This window comes from Stegostoma tigrinum, chromosome 29 (assembly GCF_030684315.1).
Source record: "Stegostoma tigrinum isolate sSteTig4 chromosome 29, sSteTig4.hap1, whole genome shotgun sequence".
NCBI classification, from domain to species: domain Eukaryota; kingdom Metazoa; phylum Chordata; class Chondrichthyes; order Orectolobiformes; family Stegostomatidae; genus Stegostoma; species Stegostoma tigrinum.
Genome location: NC_081382.1, coordinates 42,323,890 through 42,347,473, shown reverse-complemented (window position 1 = coordinate 42,347,473; position 23,584 = coordinate 42,323,890). Strand labels below are relative to the sequence as shown.

At 43.0% G+C, this 23,584-nt stretch overlaps 1 protein-coding gene across 2 annotated transcripts in view; it reads right to left on the bottom strand.

Moving 5' to 3' along the window:
• Window positions 1–562: 562 nt before the first annotated feature.
• The window catches only part of tbc1d13 (TBC1 domain family, member 13), an 82,636-nt gene continuing 59,614 nt past the window's right edge, over window positions 563–23,584 (bottom strand). For both annotated transcript variants that reach the window (XM_048558658.2, XM_059638299.1), the window contains exons 7-12: window positions 23,409–23,568; window positions 21,739–21,940; window positions 20,562–20,725; window positions 19,696–19,856; window positions 15,499–15,556; window positions 563–5,679 (exon numbers count right to left, since the gene is read on the bottom strand). In XM_048558658.2, coding sequence (XP_048414615.1) covers window positions 5,614–5,679; window positions 15,499–15,556; window positions 19,696–19,856; window positions 20,562–20,725; window positions 21,739–21,940; window positions 23,409–23,568 — 811 coding nt within the window. In that variant the 3' untranslated portion in view covers window positions 563–5,613. The remainder of the gene's footprint in view (window positions 5,680–15,498; window positions 15,557–19,695; window positions 19,857–20,561; window positions 20,726–21,738; window positions 21,941–23,408; window positions 23,569–23,584) is intronic.

Below are 23,584 nucleotides of genomic sequence, written 5' to 3'. Positions count from 1 at the left end.
TTTTAAATGAAAATACAATAAACCTGTCACTGATTAAATGGCCAGCCTCAGTCATGGAACAAGAGCCAAACCATAAGCAATGCAAAAATAAGTTGTACTGGCTCTCACATGCAATACAGTCCAGTTCATCTACATCATGCATTAGTAATCATTCAACCCCCTCCTACACTATAATTTAGTGTTGAGATCTGTTTTGTTGCTGCCTTCATATCCTTTCCCAAATAATTTTAAAAAAGACATAATCAACTCTACAGAGACACGACAGGTAATATATCCCTCAGTTCTGCTGTCAGATGGCACGTGGTTTGCTACAGTTTACATACAGTAACAGTCACAAACAATATAGTTTCATTGTATTAGGATCCTATGGCAGTCAAAGTAACATCACTAGCTTTGGTCACTTATGTTTCCCATTCTTGTACTGATCACTAAATGCCATCCTCACGTCCAGCCACAAACGCTTACAAGGAAAATCAACCAACTGTTGCCTCATTCCTTCCCCTCTCTTCTTAACAACTGCCTCTCGGTCACACACCCCCCCCCCCCCCCCCCCCCCCACACACACACACACACACACACACACACACACACACACACACACACACACACACCTGTCTGCAAAGAAACAAGCTGTGCAGAACATGCTAAGGGCCACTATTCGCTCTGTGCACAGAAGTACTTTAGCTCTCCGCGAGCCTGGACAATCCGATCTGAGCCAGGTAGATGCGTAATACTGCCCAGTTGGATCACTGGCCTGCCAATCTGAGACTAGCCATGTCCTTGCACACGATAGCAAGTTTACTGATGTTGTTGCTACCACCGGTTGCAAGCGTCACGGGAAAGGGAGGCTTTCAGATGAAGTCTTCCAATTCAGCAAACTGGGGCAAGTGCAACAACTGGGCTATATTCAGATGCACCACATTTTAAGACTTCTGCACTCCAATCCCAATATCAAGAAGAAAATCTATTACAACCAGCACTATTTAAGAAAAGCAAAGTTCATCATAAGGCAAATAGACAACATAACAATAATTGCCATTGGGAAAAACATCATGCAATAGGAGGCATTTATTCAGTCTCTCTATAGTGTCATTATGACCTGTAGGATTCTGTCATATGAATCAAAACACTGATCACCACATCTAATTATAAACACCACAGTTCTAAGCATTTGTAATTTACATTAAATCAATTCTAAAGTAATACTGAATATTGTCAAAAAAAGCACCTTCAGCTGCATGCTTATTTTCATGTTTGGTTCTTCAATCACCCTTCTCCTGACAGGTATTATTGGGCAGTGACAGAGAGAATGACAGACAGTGTGTACAAATGGACAGACAGCATGTACAAATGGACAGACAGCATGTGTACACAAGACAGTTATGAAACATTGCTGGGGTGGAAGAAAGAGACATAGAACAAATTTACAAAATGTGTATAATAGAGACAGAGAAAGTAAAAAGGGAGACAGACTGGTTGTCAGTGAATGAGGAGCTGGAAGATGCCAACAGATATTGTACGAGAGAGACAGGCAGGAGAAGGGTAAATGGGGTGCGAAAGGGAAAGGTGTAAGGGATAGATACACGGGAGGCAAGTTCATATGCAGCATTGAAGCTCAAAGGAAATGGTCTAAATCTGGGATCAATACTGTAATTTTACTGCAGAGTTTGTTTCTGTTGTGAGAACATAAACGCAAACCCTAGTGCTTTGCTGTTGACTATTTACCGGAATCAGGAGGACTCGCTAATTTCGGGGATTAATGGGGCAACTGTAAAAAAAAAACAATATTGAAGAGCCACATTAGAAGTATGATTTGTTTTAGTTAACAAGGAAAACTAATATTGCATTCATTAGATCCTAAACAGTTACATTGATTTGGTGGTGTATATTATCTATCCATTGATACTGTCATTCCAGAACATTTCCTTATACAATGAGAATAAGCTGAATCAACATTCATCTGAAACATAACACCTCAAAACATCAAGAGTTTGATTATTTTGTTAGATTAAGTTTTTCAATTTCTCAGCCAATAATCTGAAGGGTTTTCACCTTTGATACAACCTTGTCACACAACAGATGTGAATTCACACCCGAGCAACAATTAGGAACATGAGGGAACAGAATTTGTGCCATGGTAGTGAGTAACCCTCGCGGTCTCATGTATCATGAGTGAGGTGGGACAATGATAAGTGCTGTCCCTAAAACCATCCAGACATTAAAATGTGACACTGCTCCTTAACCACGTCCAAACTAACTGGGGCTTCTTAATGATGTCCAATTTTATTCCAAGACCCCCCCACCTCCATTCACAATATGTGGGGTGTCCGACACTGAGACACACATAGGGTAAAAACAGGAAATGGGGAAACAAGGTTAAGGCTGGGGCCAGCAAAGGCTGGGTTAACAAAAAAAAATAAAATTAGCACACTAAGTACAGAAATCTTGTGACTTGAAATGATACTTAGAGAATAAATTGAAATGTTCCCTTTGTGTGAGGGATGGGTATGGGGAGAGAATGATAGCTTAGTCCTGGAGTTCAAAATTCCACTTTGCTATTAGCAGAGGACACTGTCCGAGTTCCAAGCGATCCAACTCTGAAATCACACAGGAGACGGGGCTAATTTTAAAGTTGGAACAATTGGAAATTCAGGGGTCATGTTTGGAAAAGAAAGTATTTACATAAATGGAAGCAGTAATCTCCTCCAAAAAAAAATCAAGGCCTGGAGTCAGCAAACCAGTCCTAAGTGGCTGGGTGGCCTTGTCGTGTTCGTTTGACCTATGGGCAATGGAGGTTGGGAAAGGGTTGTTTCGTATCTAAGTGCTGTTGCCTCATTAGTGGATGAATCTGAATCCTGGCAGATGTTGGGATCAGAAACTCTTGAGTATATGGGGGTTGGTTGGGATGGAGATTTAAACTCCATACCCCCACTGCTGGACAGGCCTTGGAGTCAAACAAACATTCCATTCCCCAAAGTTATCTGCGTTGGTACAGTCCACACGGAGGACTAGCAATAAACAAAAATGCCTTTTACTTAACTTCTGGCAGAACAAGATAGGATTACTATTCTTCTCCACCACGAGAAGACAAACAACAATTCCCTTTAATAGGGACTGACAAAGTAGTCAGAAAAATGTGCATCAGGGCATCAAATGCAGACAGGAAGAGAGTGGCCACAACACAATGCTTTAAACCATGGACGTCACATCACAAAGCCAGATTAGGAAGCTATAACTAACAAGGTAAGTAAGGTACCAAAATACTGAGCAGTTACAGTAGCAAGCGCATTTGGCATTTTCACAGCAGGAATGTGGACAGTTTCACCCAATCAGCAGGATTTTAATTCCAATTAATGCTACATGTTTAATTATCAATGTTCCTCTTTGTCTCCACCTGGCACTGAAGAAAACTCTCGACTGAACCTGCAGCTCTCTGATTCTCGGAAGCTTGAAGAGTCCCAGGAGGGACCAGCACTGCAAAGGCCAAATGCAAGCAGATCGAGAGCTTCAGTAACCGGAAAGGAAGACCCTTCCAATGTTTGGTGGGTGAAGAGTAGCAAAAACATTCACCCCTTAAAACACATGGCCGGCAATGCCAGAGTGGGTAGAGGGGAAGGTGTGTAACTAAGGAAAGCCAAGCTGTCAGACCAGCAAACAAACAAATTTGCAGCACTTTGCACAACAACAAATCACTTACTTAATTATCAAAAAATTTAAATATACCTACTGGATACTGATTTAATCCCCAGACGATTCTGGTATCGTGCAAACAGTGAAAATAGAAATGGCGGCATTTCTGCACTCACTTTATCACAAACAGCTAATTATCGATTGCCTATTGTATGTGAGTGCACAGCAAACTCAATTGTGGAATGTGATTATCAGGGCTGTAGCTTCAATCAGTGGGAACAACAGGAATGGGAACTGAAAGTATTGGTCCTGCCCAGTTGTAATATTCAACTTTAATGAGCTTTCTCAAAAAAAAAGTAGTAATAAGTGTTGGGATAAATTCCAAAATCTGAAGTGACCCAGGTCAGAAATCACCATTTCTTGAAACCACTGCTGACCCTGGTGATGCAAACACTGAGTGTACCTCATTGATGCTGAGGTCAATAACGCTTTTAAAACAAAGGTGTTAACACAAGGGGTGGTAGTAGGCAAGACAGGGACTACTCAAGGGACGTTAGCTGTGGTCACGTCATCAGTCTCACCATCATTGTTACAAGGGAAACTCTTAGAAGAGATGCTGGGATGGTTCAGTATTAAATATGAGGACAGATTAAAGAACAGCACTAAACGCACAGGGGGCCAGGTGGTTGAAGAAAGCTGAATTATGCTTCGCCAATGTGATTGGTTCGGTCGCTCATACCAATACGACTAGTCAAACGACTAGGAGGCAGCTTTAAAGATCAGATGTGATCATTTCAAACAATATTTCTCTACAAATGCAAACTGCTTCTGCACGGTTTTTATTACATTCATCAGATGACAATTTCATACGACCATTTGAACTCACCCAAAGACCCTTAAGCTTAACCCCTTCCTTTGCAACACTAAAAAAGAGATAAAGGACTTCATCTGGGAGACTGGCATGCAGTAGAAAGCTTAAATACAAGTTTAAGGATCGTGACATCAATTCTGACTCAACAAGGTCTACTAAATCTGTTTCTCTGCTGAGTATCAATCATAGGCTCTGACGCAACAGCTCAGACTTTAAAGAAACAAGTTGTTCTGCACTTTGCTCGAATCAGCAACAAATAGTCTGAAAGCCCAGTCAGTTATTTTAATATAGCCACAAGTGCAAAGAGCTTCTGCATTGATTTCAATGGCGCTCAGAGGAGAAGCCAGGACATCAAGCAGCAAATCAACCAGCATGTTTCCTTCAGACCCTGAGATAATTAGAGTCAGTCACCTCCCAGTCTCCAATATCACCATAACTTTCAGGTCTTAGGTCATTATGCTGTGAAACTGAAAATTCAGGAAACTACACTGAATCTCAGGATGTCGTGAGGAGTTTACAGTTTGCATCTCAAAGAAGATGGACTGCATTTTAGTTGGTACTAGATCATTCAGTTTGTAATGACTGAGCTCTTGGCTACTGATTTAAGGTTAAATTAGACTACACCAACTCCAACACAGGCAGCACAACAGAAAACAACCGAGAGTGTGGCAGAAACGGGCTTTTCCTTCTTTAGTTCTGTGATATGGGTTTATTAAGTTATCGCACTACTGTACTCTATCATTGGAGTAAATTTCATTGTCTTCATTCGGAGTGCAATCACTCATGTCTTGCTCAGCACCATCAGTGCAGATCCCTTGATAGTGGAGACAGGAAAGGAGATGAAAAGATTTGGTGGGGGAAAGAGGTGGGGTAGGAGTCACAGGATTGCACAGTACAAAGTTAAAGACAATTTTAGCCACACACTTCCCTGTGGGAATGGAGACATTTTCCCAGAAGGCACTGCAAAGGCGGGTTTGGTCACTTTCCCATCATATTGTCATGTGTGCGCCCATGTGCTCCTGTAGGTCCACATGTGCTTGTCTGTCAAAGATTGTGATTATGTCAGAGTGTGTGGGGCATTTCCTGGAATATTGAGCAGTTTTCAACTGCCACTATGCAGAATCCTGGAGTTCTTTTGCTTTCTTTAGGATCAGATCAACATCAGAAATCGGATAATCCTGTCAATGGAGAAAAGAAAACACAATCAGCGATAACACACAAGTGACATCTGGATGTGTGCATTTATCAAAATACAGGCATTATCATTAACTTCAAAAAAAAAATGCAGATCACAAACAGATGGAACTTAACCCAGAAAGGCCTCAAGTGATGCACTTTGGAAGACATGGCAAGACATGAAAATACTCAATGAATGGTAGGACACCAGGAAACTCAGAGAAACCTTGGAGATTATGGAAGGTGGCAGGACAGGTGGATTGTGTGATTAAGGTAGTATAGAGGGACACACGCCTTTATCAAATATGGCACGAATTATAAGAGCAGGAGGTTTGTATTGGACCTGTATAAAATTTTGGTTAGGCCACAACTGGAGGTACCATGTGGTTGACACACCACAGGAAGATGCGATTGCACTGGAGGAGTTCAGAGGAGATTCCAGCTACTTCATGGACAGTGGCAGGAGTGTGAAATGCTATGCTTGGGAGGTTAGTAGAGGCAGGTAACCTCACAGCCTTTAAGAAGTATGTGAACTTGAACATGAAATGTCCTAACATTCAATACTCTGGACCAAGTGCTGGAAAGGGAGATTAGTGTAGACAGAACAAGGCAGACTTAATGGCCTGAAGGGTCTGTGCTGTATGACTTCTAGACATGGACGCTATAGAATCATACAGTCAGAAAACAAGACCTTCGGTCCAATTGGTCCATGCCAAAGAGATATTCAACATTAATCTAGTCCCATTTGCAAGCATTTGGCCCATATCTCTCTCAACCCTTTCCAGTTACGTACCCATCCCGATGCCTTTTGTGTGTTGTAATTGTACCAGCCTCCTCTGGCAGCTCATTCCAGATATGTAACATCCTCTGCATGAAGAAGTCGACCCTCAGGTCCCTTTTAAATCCTTCCCCTCTTGCCTTAAACCTACACCATCCATACCACTCATGGTTTTATAAACTTCCATAATTTCCTTATTGAATGCCTTTTAGAAACCCAATTCTATTACATCAATCGGTTCTCCTTTATCTATCCTGTTTATGACGGCCGCACAAAGTTCAAATACATTTCTCAGCCATTTTATCCCCTTCATAAAGCCACACTGACTGATCATAGTACGCATTTCTAAATACGCTATTACAGCCTTAATAACAATTTAACATTCTCCCAATGACAGATGTCAATGTAACTGGCCTAAAGTTAATATTTTTGTCCTCATAACTTTGAATAAAGGTGTTACTTAGGCAGCTTTGTAATCCTCTGGGTTTTATTTTCATAATCAATGGACCCTTGGAATATTACTATCTATGCACCTGCTGCTTCTGTAGTCTCTTATATCCTGAGATCCATCAAGAGACTTAGTAGTTTATTAGCCTCATTAGTTTTCCTAGTACATTTCCTCTTCTAGTGATAGTTATATTCACTTCCTTCCTATCTTTTGCTTTTGATTCATCACACTACTGTGCAAAGTATTGATCAGATCATTTGCTGTGCCAATCATATCATGGGTTTCATCTCCCCTTATTAACAATAAAAAAAGAAAATGCTAGGAGGTCAGGTAGCATTTGTGGAAAGACAGGGAGTGACAAAATTCTGGAGTTGACCTTTTGGGACGGAAATCTGCCACCCTGACCTGGTTTACACTTGACTCCAGACCCACTGATGTACAATTGATACTTAACTGCCCACTGCAATTGCTATGAAAGCCACTCAGTACAAGGGTTACAAATTGCAGCTTTACGGGTGACATCCACAATCCATAAAAAGAATTTTTCCAAAAATCCGCACCCTCAGCATTAAATGGCCACCCCCTCATTCTGAGGCCATTGTCCCTGGATCTAGATTTAGCAGCTTGGGGAAACCATTGTGTCTTCATCAACTCTATTACATCATATGAAACATTTATAAAGCTCAAATGAGATCACATTATATTCTTCAAAACTTTGCTGGTTGCAGGCCTAATTTTCTCAATCTCTCAAGAAAACCTTGTCATCCCAGGGACCACTCGGTTGAAATATTGGCAATGGAGGTCCACCAGTCAGTTATTGACATATGCTTTAGGACATCATCCAACGTAAATTATCAGACAGTCTGCCTCTACCACCCTTTTAAATAAATTTTCTTTAAAAATAAAAAGAAAAAGGGCTAATAGGCCACTTGGTTCTCTTTCGCTCTGGCTCCAACTTACAACCTCTTTTGAAAAAAAGCATCATAATTCCTTTAGCTATTCCCATTTTTTTGAGGGTAACTCTGTTGACACCGGACATTCAAAAGCCGACCAGCAGGCGGTGTACAAGGGTCCATACTCACCCAGAAACCAGGTAACAGCACAAAGTGTGAACCCAAAGGTAGTTTACACTACAGCACATCATGGCATTGGAATACTACATCGATACACCCTGCTGTCTGTTATGCTTCTCAGCGTTACATGCTAGACACTCAAAAATCTCCATAACCTTCAGGAGGAAGCAGTTTACTTGATCATGGCCCAATTCAACACCTTAAACATTCAGTCCTTCCATTGCTGACCCACAGCAACAGCACAGTGTGCCAGCTACTTCGTGGACAGTGACAACTTACCAAAACTCCTTCCACAAAACTTACCAACCCCATTACCACTTCCACCTGGAAGGACAAGGGCAGCAGATACAAGGGAACACCACTCCCTGTACGTTCCTCCTGATCCTGACTAGGAAATGCATCACTGTTGCTGAGTGAAAACCCTGGAACTCCCTCCATATAACAGCATGTAGGTACCTATGCTATAGACTGCAGCAGCTCAAGCGGATGTCTGCTCTCTACTGAATTTTCTTCCCAGCTGCACAGGCCTCAGATCTATGCACAGCAATGACTTTCAGAAATCCACCACATGGGGAACCCTGGAGCAACTGTATATATGCACAGCTAAGACCAAATGTTGCGCACCGCCACATTTTTCAGGACAATTAGGGATGGGCCAGAGAAATTTTGGACTTAGCTTAATGTCAACATTGAAACGGGGTGGGGGGGGGGGGGGGGGGGGGGGACTTCTCACTAACCTAACTTGAAGCCTCTTCCTCCACCAAGTAGGCCATTTAAGATTGAGATGCAGAGAAAGCTCTTTCCTAAGTAGTGAATGCTTGGAATTCTCTACCCCAGAGGGCTGTGGAACCTCAATCATTCAGCGGGGTCAAGACAGAAATTGGTCGGTTTCTAGAGACCATTGACATCAAGGGAAATGGTGCTGATGTGGGAAAGTGGCATTGTGGAGATCATCACAAAAACCAAGAATGGTTAGACAGGTTCAACGGGCTGAATGGCCTACACCTGTTTCCACATTCTTAAGTTTGCCCTGCAACAAGTCAGTGACCAAGGTAGGGCTTGGGAAAACTTGCCTTCTGGCTGTCGGTTACCTCTCACTTATGAGCAACTGCGCCCTTGTCAATCACCCAGCCAAAAGGTTGAACAGTAGCAAAATACAGCAGATGATGGAAATCTGAAACAAGCAGAGTGCTGGAGAAACTGAGGTCTGGCAGCATCTGTGTCAATTCTGAAGAAGAGTCACATCAGACCTGAAAATGTTAACTCTTTCCCTCCACAGATGCTGCCAGACATGCTGGGTTTCTCCATTAGCGTCCAGCGAACATAATGGGCTGGCCATCATACTTATAATTCAAGCACAATCCATAACTTTGCTGCTCATCAGAGCCCCAACTTTGACACTGGTTATTACTGAACATTGGCAACTCCTTTGCCAACAGTGCCACACCACTAGCCCTAAAGCCCTCAGAGCGAGAGCGAGAGCGAGAGTGAGAGACCACTCACACCCAATGGCAGCAATCCCAAACCTTGGAGCATCTACATCAACATCAAGATAATAAAATGTGAGGCTGGATGAACACAGCAGGCCAAGCAGCATCTCAGGAGCACAAAAGCTGACGTTTCGGGCCTAGACCCTTCATCAGAGGGGGTCTAGGCCCAAAACGTCAGCTTTTGTGCTCCTGAGATGCTGCTTGGCCTGCTGTGTTCATCCAGCCTCACATTTTATTATCTTGGAATTCTCCAGTATCTGCAGTTCCCATTATCTCTGATACATCAACATCAAGGTCACTCAAAACAAAATCATTTGCAATTTTCCACTAGTGAACAAAACCAAAATCGACTGCTTTGGTACGGCACCCAAACATATGACTGGCAGCTCTACATTCTACATATCTAGAGGTTTGTGGATTTAAAAAAAACAGCTGCAGTCATGTTATTGTAGAATATTACTTTGTTCACACACGTTGGAAACGGCTAAAATGAACACAAGTAAATTGGAAGCAAAGAAATAGCATGGATTTGAGAAGGGCAGGTCATGCCTCACAAGTCTTATGAATTCTTTGAGGATGTGATAAAACACATCGATGAAGGTAGAGGAGTAGATGTGATGTATATGGATTTTAGCAAGGCATTTGATAAGGTTCCCCATGGTAGGCTCATTCAGAAAGTAAGGAGGCTTGGGATTCAGGGAAATTTGGCTGCCTGGATACAAAACTGGCTGTCCAATAGAAGACAGAGGGTAGTAGTAGATGGAAAATATTCAGCCTGGAGTCGGTGACCAGTGGTGTACTGCAGAGATCTGTTCTGCTACCTCCGCTCCTTGCAATCTTTACAAATGACTTGCATTAAGAGGAGGAAAGGGGGGTGTTAGTAAGTTTGCCGATGATACAAAAGTTGGTGGAGTTGTGGATAGCGTGGAGGGCTGTTGTAGGTTACAACGGGACATCGACAGGATGCAGAGCTGGGCAAAGAAGTGGCAGATGAAATTCAACCTGGAAAAGTGAGAAATGATCCATTTTGGAAGGTCAAATTTGAATGCTGAATACAGGGTTAGTGACAGGATTCTTAGTAGCGTGGAGGAACAGAGGGATCTTGGGGTCCATGTCCATAGATCCCTCAAAGTTGTGACCCAAGTTGATAGGGTTGTAAAGAAGGCGAATGGAGCGTTGGCTTTCATTGGTGAGGGAATTGACATTAAGAGCTGTGAGGTTATGCTGCAGCTCTATAAAACCCTGGTTAGACCACACTTGGAATAGTGTGTTCAGTTCTGGTCACCTCATTACAGGAAAGATGGGGAGGCTTTAGAGAGGGTGCATAAGAGATTTACCAGGATGTTGCCTGGATGGGAGGACAGGTCTTATGAGGAAAGGTTGAGGGAGCTAGGGCTTTTTTCCTTGGAGCGAAGGAGGATGAGAGGCGGCTTGATAGAGATTTACAAGATGATGAGAGGCATAGATAGAGTGGATAGTCAGAAAATTTTTCCCAGGGTGGAAATGACTATTACAAGGGGACATAATTTTAAAGTGAATGGAGGAAGGTATAGGGGAGATGTCAGAGGTAGGTTCTTCACACAGAGAGTGGTGGATGAGTGGAATGTGCTGCTGGCAGTGGCAATGGAGTCAGATACTTTAGAGAGTTTTAAGCGACTCTTGGATAGGCACATGGAGGATAGTAAAATGTAGGATATGCAGGGTAGATTGATCTTAGTAGGATAATAGGTCGGCACAACATCGTGGGCCAAACGGCCTGTACTGTGCTGCACTGTTCTATGTACGTGACACAGAGATGAGGCATCAGCCATTGTCACAGTTCATCCGTAATTGGTTCAACTGTGTCACAGGGTGGGAGAAGGACCATGGAGCTCAGGCAGCCAGCGTGGAGAATGCTGTCTAATAATTTTCCCCCCAGGAGCACAGAATCCCCTGCCACATCCTGATTAACAGCTAAACATTGTAGACCAGAAAATGCATCCTGGAACTCCCTGGTTTGCACAATTCATCAGCACAGCCACTCACAATGAAATTAATTGCCATTTTACACGCCAGAGCAATAAAAAAAAAGACATTGTGCATCAAGGGCGTTAAACCTTTGGGATGTATTAGTGCACTTTTGAATCAGTAATTCAGTAATTAAAAATCCAGAAGATACATTGAAGTCACACAATGACATTGAGAATCTGAATTAAGTTTTCAAAGGAAATGTTTGAATAAGATTGATGTGATTAGTCGGTAACTCCATTAGTACTTCATCGAGCTACTAACAGGAGGACAGAATGCAATAAAGATAAACTTTGATCTTTCTTATTTAGCAACTCCAATGGTTCTTTCACTGCAGACTGTACCATCTCCCCCACCTTGCAAAACAAAAAAAAATCACCAGGTTTCCTTTCAAACACTAGGATCACAAATTTTCTAAAGCGACAAACCAAGTTAATAAAGTTATTCTAAAATGAAACAATGTCTGTTTATAAAGCCAAGCATCCTAAGTGCAAAACCAAGCAAATACTGCTCAACCGTTACAAATCACTACTTCAGGCATCAGCTGACGTTGTCTCCAGTTCCTAACATTTTAGGAACAAGGTTGAGGCCTTCGAGAGAGTTCAGGCTAAAATCTTACTGAGGACAAGGGAATCTGGTAATGTGGCAAGACCATTAAACATGGAATTGTTCACAAAAATAAAACAAAGAACTGTGAATGCTGGAAATCTGAGACAAAAAGCAGAAATGTCTGGAAAAAGTCAGCAGGTCGAGCAGCATTTGTGAAGAGAAGGCAGAAGTGAAGAAGGGTCATTGGGCTTGAAATGTTAACTGTTTCTCTCTCCAAAGATGCTGCCAGACCTGCTGACATTCTCCAGAAATCCGTTTTTGTTTCGGATTGTTCTCCCTGGAGACCGTTGGTGGCTAATGGAAGTTACAATATTGCAGAAAAAAAATGGCATTTTGTTAAAGCTTTATGGTCTTACACTCATCAGGACATCTGCAAGAAATTTCACTGTAAAGGGAGAGGTGCACTGTGTGCACATGTTCTGTCCACAAAGTGCAGGGCCTCATATTTTCACATATACATTCATACACTGCTTCCAAAACACACTAATTCATCACACTGTGAACCTAACAATCTTAAATTGATTGTCAGTGTAATTCTTACTTGAGATTACTTAATGTTATTCAATCTCAGAAGTACATCTAAATGTTGGACACTATCTTGAATTTGCACTTGCCAGCTGATTGGGTACAGGCCTTATTGCGCCTGTATCCAGCAGCTAAAAGAAACAGTGATAATGGGAACTGCAGATGCTGGAGAATCCAAGATAATAAAATGTGAGGCTGGATGAACACAGCAGGCCCAGCAGCATCTCAGGAGCACAAAAGCTGATGTTTCGGGCCTAGACCCTTCATCAGAGACAGCTCTCTCTGATGAAGGGTCTAGGCCCGAAACATCAGCTTTTGTGCTCCTGAGATGCTGCTGGGCCTGCTGTGTTCATCCAGCCTCACATTTTATTAGCTAAAAGAAACGTGCTGTTTGTTGCAACCTGCCAATCTATAGGACATATAGCCTCTGCTGGAGTAGATGGTGTTAAATTATAGGAAGGAAGAAAATGTTTCTGTCCAACAGCTGTACGACCAGAAAATGCTCCAGTCAAGAACAGACTCCTTGATTTGACATATTTCAAATCTCTAGGTAGTTATTTGAGTTGGAGACAAGGATACCACATCATTTTTAAAAATAAAAATCTGTGGGCCCAATTCTCACTGCTACTCACCCGCGACCTTGTTTGTTTCAGTGGGGTTGGGCAGATAAGTTCCGAGGAGTAATTAATTTGTCACTGGTTCACCAATCTGTCCTGGTCCATCCATGGCAACGCTACGGTCAAGAAAACACACGAAGGCCTCTATTTTCTCAGAAGGCTAAGGAAATTTGGCATGTCCACAATGACTCATCAATTTTAAGAGATGCACCATGGAAAGCATTCTATCCTGATCTAACAGCTTGGTATGGCAAATGCTCTGCCCAAGGCCACAAGAAATTACAGAGTTGTGAACACAGCCCGATCCAAAATGAAAACCAGCCTTCCATCTATACTGCCTCAGGAAAGTAACTGACATAATCAAAGACACCTCCCACCCCGGTTATACTCTCTTCCACCTGACAAACGATACAACAGCTTGAAAATACATTCAAACAGATTCAAGAACAGCTTCTTCCCCACTAATCAGACTTACAAACAAACCTCTCAAAGTAGAGTTGATCTTTCTCTGCAGCTTCTCTGTAGCTGTAACACTGGAATCTACATTCTGTTCGGTTACCCTGGTGTACTTATTTAAGGCATGATTTGTCAATATTTTTCACTGTATATCAGGACATGTGCTTAATTTGATTTATTGCTGCCAATATTTCGCAGCGAGGATGTACTAGCAGAATCACTCTACAAAGAAACTGGTGTAATCTGCAAACAAAAATGATACTGCCCTGGGGCTTGCCCCATGTTGTGTTTTAATCTCGAGGGAAATCCTGCTGTACTAGCTATGGACAAGGGGCAGCCTGGTAATGGTCAACGAGGTAACTAGAAGCAAGTACTTCATCAACAGGGCTGAGGTGAAGTACCATCTCCTGGTAGAGCTAATTGGAACAGTCCTCTGCTTTTTCTCTAGGTAATTGCCATCTGAAAGTTATCACTGAATCTGCCTCCAATGCAGTGAAAACACCCTGCATCAGAGGTCTGCCACAGGTCACACTGTTCCCAGAGCCTGGGGAACAGCATATTAAGCCTGGTGAGGATATCCCTAACAGTCTCCAGCACAGAAGGAGCAGATTTCTTCATGTGTAGAAACTCCCTCCCCCAGGCTAATCTGAACCTGTGCAGAGGACCAGAAACTCTGCTTTCAAATTTAATAATGCCTGCCGTAGCAGCGCATTAAATTCTTTCGGAAAGTGGCAGGTGTTTGTGCTAGAGTAGTGAAGTTATCTTTTAGCTCGGAGATAGCATTATCACCTGAGAATCTGGTCCCAGACTGTGCCACTGAGTGGAAAATGACCTGAACCAGTCTATACAAATACATCACGTATAAATGGCGACAAGAGCAGATCAGAGGCCAGGATTCCAGCAGCATGCAACTCACCCGGTCTTCCCAGAGTCTGTCCATCTCCAGCTACAAGTCAGGAGTGTGATGGAATACTACCCACTTGCCTGGATGAGTGCAGCTTTAACATCACTCGAGAAACTCAATGCCATCCAGGGAAAAAAAACAGCCCTCGTGATTGGCACCACATTCCCCACCTTTAACATTCACCCCTTTCACCACTGAAGCAGCATACATCATTTACAAGATCCAGAGCAGCTACCCCCAGCTTCCTTTGGCAGCACTTCCCAAAACTGCGACCATGCCAGCATCATCAAGACAGACCAAGGGCAGCAGACACACGGGACACGCCACCAGCAAGTCCCTCCCCCAAAATCATACACCATCCCCACTAGGAACTACAACCTCCATTTCTTCACTGTCGCTAGGTCGAAATCCTGGAACTCAACGGCAGCATTGCAGATACCCACAGTGCAGCAGACCATGAGGTTCGAGAAAGTAACTCACCAACATCTTCTCAACAGGTGAGATAGGCAATACGCTGGTTTAAGAGATTGCCAAGTCCCGTGAACTTTTTTTAAAAAAAGATCACAGATCTGCAAAAACAGCTGCTTTGAGTTGCCATCGAGTAGGATGCTTGTTCGGGTGTGTAGGTGAACACCTGCTGCATCATAGAGGCCAAAGGAATCCATAAAATCTTCTACCCATTAAGTCTGAAGACATGCCCCCTCAAATCAGTTAATGTAAAGAAATGGTTACAGCCATGGATGGGGCATTCAGGCTCAGACGACTTTTAACCGGCCTGCAGATTGCTCACGTTGCTGTCTTAGGAAGCAGTGTGAAGATACAACAACTAAGGTAACAGGATACTGCAAGTCTACAGAACCTCAAATACAATTGTACAATGTGGTTATAGTTATAATAGCAGCAAATAGACTCACCTGTAGCAGCCTCATGTTTGTTGTGAAGTCCCCAGCAAGCAGCTGATCTCGAATCAAACTACAAGAAAAACAGGGAGCTATTGTCAAGGCATGATAAATCAAATAAGGAAAATCTCGCTCCAACATGCTGTTCCCATCATTCTTATTTACAGTCAAATTTATCATAAATATGTCCAAAATTATTTAAAGAAACAAATCTATTCACCGCTGGTTCCACTGATTTACTTTATTTTGAGAAAGTGGAGGCTAGAATTCAATGAAATAAATTGAGTAGCTCCAAGCAAACAAGGTTTGAACCTTACATGGATTATGAAGGCTAGTTTTGTTCACACTTCCTGACCTCATTTTTTTAAATATTAGAAAAAGCCTAACTCTGCTACAACTCGGTCTCTCTAAGAACGTAGCAGTTCTACAAGGTTTTCCATGTGAATGCACACAGTCTGAAAGCAAACTGCTTTTGATATCATTGTTTATGTTGCAACATTTGTACCCAATGAGATGCGGCAATATCTGATTAAATGAGCTGTCGTACAATACCACAAATTCCGACAGTTGATTAGATCAATTGCTGTTTACAGGCAAGAAGTTTCCAATTCACTGGACCTTGGGGTGGTTCCTGCAGATTGGAAAACAGCCAATGTGACGCCACTGTTTAAAAAAGGCAGTAGACAAAAAGCAGGTAACTACAGGCCAGTTAGCTTAACTTCAGTAATGGGGTAAATGCTTGAATCTATCACTAAGGAAGAAATAGCAAGACATCTGATATAAAATGTCCCATTGGGAACACCCAGCATTGGTTCATGAAGGGTAGGTCATGTTTAACTAATTTGGTGGAATTCTTTGAGGACATTACTTGCATGGTGGACAATGGGGAACCTGTGGATGTGGTGTATCTGGATTTCAGAAGGCATTTGACAAGGTGCCACACCAAAGGCTGCTACATAGGATAAAGTTGCACAGTATTACAGGTAATGTATTGGCATGGAGAGAGGATTGGTTGACCAGTAGAAAGCAAAGAGTAGGAGTAAATGGGTGTTTTTCTGGTTGGTGGTCAGTGGCTAGTGGTGTGCCTCAGGGATCAGTGTTGGGGCTGCATTTGTTTACAATTTACACAGATGATTTGGAGTTGGGGACTGTGGTGTGTCAAAATTTGCAGATGACACTAAGATGAGTGGTAGAGCAAAGTGTGCAGAAGACACAAAGTCTGTAGAGGGATATAGATAGTCTAAGTGAGTGGGCAAAGGTCTGGCAGATGGAGAACAATGTTGATAAGTGAGAGGTCATCCGTTTTGGTAGGAATAACAGCAAAATGGACTATGTTTTAAATCTTGAAAAATTGCAACACACTGCTTTGCAGAGACACTTGGGTGTCCTTGTGCATGAATTGCTAAAGGTAGGATTGCAGGTGCAGCAGGTAATTAAAAAGGCAAATGGAAATTTGTCTGCCATTGCTTGAGGGATGGAGTTTAAAAACAGGGAGGCCATGCTGCAGCTGTATAGGGTCCTGGTGAGGCCACACCTGGAGTACTGTGTGCAGTTTTGGTCTCCTTACTTGAGAAGAGATGTACTAGCACTGGAGGGGGTGCAGAGGAGATTCACTCAGTTGATTCCAGAGTTGAGAGGGTTGGATTATGAGGAGAGACTGAGTAGGCTGGGATTATATTCATTGGAATTCAGAAGAATGAGGGGAGATCTTATAGAAACACGTAAGATTATGAAGGGAATAGATAAGGTGGAGGCAGGGAGGTTGTTTCCGCCAGCAGGTGAAACTAGGACTAGACGGCATCACCTCAAAATAAAGGGAAGCAGGTGTAGGACTGAGGTCAGGAGGAACTTCTTCACCCAAAGGGTTGTGAATCTGTGAAATTCCCTGCCCAGTGAAGCGGTTGAAGCTACTCCACTGAATGTTTTTAAGGCAAGGCTAGACAATTTTTTGAACAGTAAAGGAATTAAGGGTTATGGTGAGTGGGTGGGTAAGTGAAGCTGAGTCTCAAAAAGATCAGCCATGATTTTATGAAATGACAGGGCAGGCTTGAGGGGCCGGATGGCCTACTCCTGCGCCTAGTTCTTATGGTCTTATGTTCTAATAGGGGCTTGCTATAATAACAAGAGACTGGAGAGTGGGGGAACTTCTATTGGAAATCCCTGGTCTGTAGTGCAACAGTTCGAAGGTACCTGAATCCAAAGAGAGCAGGAAACACTCGACTGCATTGAGCCTGTGTAATGTCATTTCATGCCAAATCTGATAAAAAGGTGAAACAACAAAACTTTGGTGCCTAAAAATCATGTTTAATTCAACTCCATAATTCACAAAATATTCTTAAAAGCACACATTGTGGCCTCAAACTGCCATCACCAGAGGAGAATTCTTCTCACAAAAATGTGAGACAAATGTCAAATACTTCATTCTCTAATTAAAGGAGGGAAGACCCCTAATGATCTCAATTAAATGACACTGAAATTACAGTGTGTGTTTTGTTAACAATTTTCACCATCCAGAATGTACCAAAGTGTTTTACAGACAATGACAAATTCCATTGTAATGCAGGAAACACAGCCAATCAATGTGCACATTGCAAGATCTCACAGTAAGCAAGGAGATAACACTCTGGCCTGAACACTGGTCAGAACCCCCCAGCTCCTCTTTGAAATAGGGTCACCAGATTATTTGCTACCAAGTGAGAGAGACAAAACTCTGGCTTAACATCTCTGAAAGATAGCATCTCTGACGGTGCAGTACTCTCAGTACACCACTGAGCATCAGCCTGAATTTATTTCTTAATTCACTCATGGGATGTGGACGAGAACAGGACATGAACAGACAAGCTCCATTTCAGCTGCAAATGTGTTACCCACGACAGACAGATTGGATTGAGGCTAGATGGATCGGCCATGCTAAATTGCCCACAGTATTCGGGGTGTGTGGGTTATAGGGGGATGGGTCTGGGTGGGATGCTTAAGCGGTAGTGTGGACTTGTTGGGCCGAAGGGCCTGTTTCCACACTGTAGGTAATCTAATCTAATCTAAACTCAAAAGGTTATTATTCAGAGGTGCACGGAAATAGAAGGGAAATGGGGTTTAGTAGAAAATTCTGCCTCTCCGGGTCAGCACAGACAGATAAGCTACATTCCGTTCTTCGTGTTTTGATCTTTGGTTTTCCTCAGAGCAAAGCAGTTGCTAAAGGGGTTTTGCGAGAATAAGAGGTGCCATTAACCACATAGCGCATCTGCCAGTTTTGAGATTCAATTCCCTCAGTCGATTCAGGCCAAAGCAATTTCCTAGCCACACGGCTGACATGCGGAGCTTCTGCTGGAACAGGTGAAGACTAGGTGGCACACAGTGGTAATGTCACTGCAATATCGACCTTGCGATTACTGCCCCAGGGCCATGGATTCAAATCCCGTCACATCAATTGATGGGCTCCCAACTGTATACCACTGTGCTGCTACCTCTGCTAGGTCAATCCTGAGTGGGGACAGGACATAGCCAGGGATGATGGCGGTGGTGTCTAGGACATTGTTTGTCAGGTATGATTCCATGAGTGTGACTATGTCCAGCTATTGCTTGACTAGTCTTCAAATCAGCTCATCCAATTCTAGCATTACCCTCCAGATGTTTTCAGGTATTCGCAGGGTCAACAGGACCGTTTTGCCATTATCTTTTCCAGTGCCTAGGTTAATGCCAGTTGCTCTGTCCAGTTTCATCTCTTGGTACAACTGAGGGACCTGCGGAGGCTATTTCAGCAGGCAGCTGAGAGTCAACCACATTGCTGTGGGTCTGGAGTCACACGCAGGCCAGACCAGGTAAGGATGGCAGATTTCTCTCTCTGAAGGATACTGGTGAACCAGAGGAGTCTTTCACAACAACTGCTCCACGGCTCCCTTACCCCGTCTGGCCTACAAATGACTCCTGAGCCAGAACAATGCAGTTAACTCTTAATTGCCCTCTGAATTGGCCTAACAAGCCACTCAGTTCAGGAGCAATTAGTGGCAACAATTCCTGATCTTGCCTGTTACACAAATCCCAAGAATAAACAAACATCACTAATGAATTTGATCAACAAACCTGACTCCACCAACTCCACCCAAAAGGTGATTTTCTGGTGAGAAAATGATGGACTGCACCCTCAGAAGAGACAAAACAAACCTTCCCTTGATATTTCACCAACAACTGAGAACTACAGATTTTCCTACTTACATCAGCATGGCACAGCAGACCAGGATAAGGAAATCGAACCTGCCGATGTCTGAAAAGAGGGAGTCCCATATTCGAATGACGTCTGGGAGGAGGAACTCTTGTGACAATAACAACGTTAGCCAGCGGAAGGCAAAAAACTGTGGCTTGATGTTCTGTTCTTGCTGAAGTATAAAATGTAGAGACGCACATCAGCACAAAACATCCAGCTGAATTATTCATGGTAAACAATACCCATTTCATGGTTTTACAGCGGCAGACCATTTGCTCCAGGCTGATTATTATGTTCCACACAAGCTCCTTCCAATCTTACTTAACCCAACACTATTGGTATATCCTGCTGTTGCCTTTGCCCCAAATTTATTTTGCAACTTAATATTGGTAAGAAGAGAAAGAAGTTGAAACTTCACATCTTATGCCTATCAGGTCGAGGATGCAAGAAGCAGACTTGGGAAATAGGACAAAAATGTACACATGAGGGTACTGACTGGTCACTGGCATGGGGATACAGCAGGAACAGTTACCTGTCAGTCTTAATTCCCAGACCAGACGAGTAGACTCTGAACAGTCAGGGTGCTGCCATGGGACTGAAACATGGATCAAACGGAAAGAATTACAGAGTTCTGACCATAACAGCTTAAGGCATTGTCACCAATGAGAGCACTACTAAGGTTGGGGCCAGAATTGGAAGGAAACACCAGCGGGCTGTGGGGTTGGAGGAGATTATGGAGAGTTTTTTAAAAATTTATAGAATTATAAAGACGGGACAGTCAAAGGCCTGCGTGTGTCAGCGAGCTTAAGGGGTGATCGGTGAATGGGACTTTCAGCACTCCCCAGATTTCACTTGTCTCTAAAGCACAATTTCTTACCAGTTTGAGGTAAAGATCCACATCTTTCTCCTTCAACGTTGAATAAACCTTCTCCATTTTATAACTGATCCCGCACTGTGAGTCATCGAGGCTCTTTATGAAATTGTCCCTGATTTCTGACATCAGGTTTGTGAAGCAGAAAAATGTGTCTGCCTCTGCATGTTCTGGATAATTCATAAAAAGAAAGAAATATTAGAAACAAAGCAATTTTTCCCCTTAAATTTCTAAATGAAACACAAACTTCTGGATAATATCAAGAGCAGTTCAAATTATTAAAGGAATGGAAAACAATTTATGTAATCCCTTCCTGGAGTGGGAATAAAGACACAGACTGCACCGACAGCAGCTTTCATTTGGGGCTAAGGTGAGTGCTATTGGCTATAGTAGCCCCACTGTGTGTAGGAACGGGTACCGCTGACGGCGATGCAGGGGCACCCTCAAATGAACAGTATCTGAGTGAGAATGCCAATGAGCACAGGGTCTAGACTCAAACAGTGTGCAATACTAGTGTCTTAAAGTACATCAATAAACTTTGTAGAATCATAGAATTGCTACAGTGTGGAAGTAGGCCATCTAGCCCATTGAGTCCACATCAACCCTCTGAACAGCATCCCACCCAGAACCCCCCATCCCACCTTATCCCTGTAACACTGCACTTCCCATGGCTAACCCACCTAGCCTGCATATCCCTGGACACTACAGGTAATTTATCACGGCCAATTCACCCTAATCTACACACCTTTGGACTGTGGTAGGAAACCAGAGCACCTGGAGAAAACCCACACAGACGCAGGGGAAGCGTGCAATCTCCACACAGACAGGTGCCCGAGGCTGGAATCGAACCCAGGTCTTGTGGGAGGTGTGGGGAAGTTAAGTAATAGGAGCTATAAATATAGGTTATTAGGAATTCTTGAAGTTAAAAAAAAGTTCTTTACCAAGAGACTGGCGACTGCAAAATGACACCAGAGAGAGGGAGAGATGCAAGTAGTTTAGATGCATCCAGGGGAAAGCTACAAAGAGACAGCCGGCAGGAAGGAATTGAAGGAAAGCCTGGTGTGGGAACAGGTTGAATGCAGAGATGGCAGGCTAGAAGGGGAAATGTTTATCGCTGCCTGAGCTTGAGGCCCCTTGCAGTCTAGAGGTTTTTATTGTTTGATAGGGAATCTCCAAACCTCACCCTTCCAGTCAGTGTTAGGGTCTGTTGCAAAGGTATAGTAAACTGGCCCCACGATCTCATTCATGCCCTGAACATAAGCAATTCCTGGATTCAGTTTGGCGTAGATGAAAAGAATTCTTTCGACCACCTCCCAGTGAGCCTCACAGCCGTTGGGAAGCACTTCGTATTCATTGGCTGATGTTGTCTTGCGAGGGGAGGAAACCTGTTCAAAGAAAGGATGGGGAGGAAATCAGCAACAAGGAGGAAAAACAGAATATAAACCATTGCAAGAGTGTGCAGGATGGGTGCTCCCCTGCAAATAATTGCAACAAAATTTGTTAACAGCAGTGTAGATCAAATATTTGGAATTGCAATTTTAAACCACTTAATGCTTAGTGTAAGAATATAGTTCTGATCACATTGTTTTAATATGAATGAAGTTATATCAAGGCAGTGGTGTTATGGGAATGTCACTGGATTAATAATCCAGGAGGCCAATAAAATGAACAGAGAGATCTGGGGATACAGATACACAATAAATTAGGTAGGAACACCAACAAATTAGGCAATAAAAAGAAATATAGCACTTTGATTGCTTTCCAGAGGGATTACAAAAGCTCAGAAGTTTTGTTAAATTTCAGAAAACTTTAGACAGATCATACTAGAAAGCACTTTGGAAAGTTTTGATCTCCATGTGACTACAATGATTAGAAAAACACTGAAGATGCAAAAAGATTTACAACAATGATATAAATGTGCTGAAAGGGCATAATTAACAAAAGGACCAAACAGGCTAAGCCTATTTCCTCTACAGTAAAGAAAAGGTGGAGGGATAACCCAAACGCTTTAAAAGTTAAGACAAATTAGATGTTGATAAGGCATTTCCATTAAAGAGGCATATTTATAAAATGGACACCAATTAATCCAAAGGGAATGATGGGAAATGTCTATTTTCTCAAAAAGCAGTGAGAAAGTGATCTCACTTTCGTATGGAGTATGTGAGGTCAGTAGCACAGATGAACAAAAAGACATCTGATACGGGAGGAAGCAGCAAGGTGGAAGAAAATTGGTGAAGAAATTATCAGCATTGATCAGCCAGGCTATGGGTGCTAGAGACACAGTGGTAACGTCCCTACTTTGGAGCCCGGAGGGCCAGGTTCAAACCACCCCACAACCGCTGCCGCCCCCCTCCCCTCCCGCCGACTGTAAAGGTGTAGAGTAACATTTCAGAGCAAGTTGCTAAGAAAATATCTAGGCCAGCTGGGCTGAATGGCCACAGTTGTCATGCATATGTAAGAAGTGCAGCCAGTTGGCTTTAAACAGTATACCAACAAATCTCACTCTTTGAGAGATCACTGACACAACACTGGAGAAAAATGACACCTTGTATAACAAGCAGTGGGTTAGTAAGATTGAAGAGGTGTTTCTGAAGAAGGGTCTAGGCCCGAAACGTCAGCCTTCCTGCTCCCGAGATGCTGCTTGGCCTGCTGTGTTCATCCAGCTCCACACCTTGTTATCTCCAAGAGCTGATGGGTTGTGTTCAACAACCTGCTCTGCGACCCAAGGGTCAGAAAATGCCCAAAGTTAAACTCAGCAAGAATTGGGCAAGGCAAATGGAGTTAATCACCAGACAGGCAAATTGCTGCTATTTAGTTATTAAAAGTAGGATTGCCCTACAGGGAGGACCTTACGTTTGTGACGCCGCTCCGATTGTGTGCAACAGTCTGGGACTTCAGCGTGGTCTGCTCTACCCGCCTGCGAAGCGTTTCAAACTCATTCTGGGGGTCCATGATCAAAAGGCATGGGTAGTCAGTGGGACGCTGAAAAAATGCCATGTCTGGGTATAGGCGTCTAGGAGAAAGAAAAC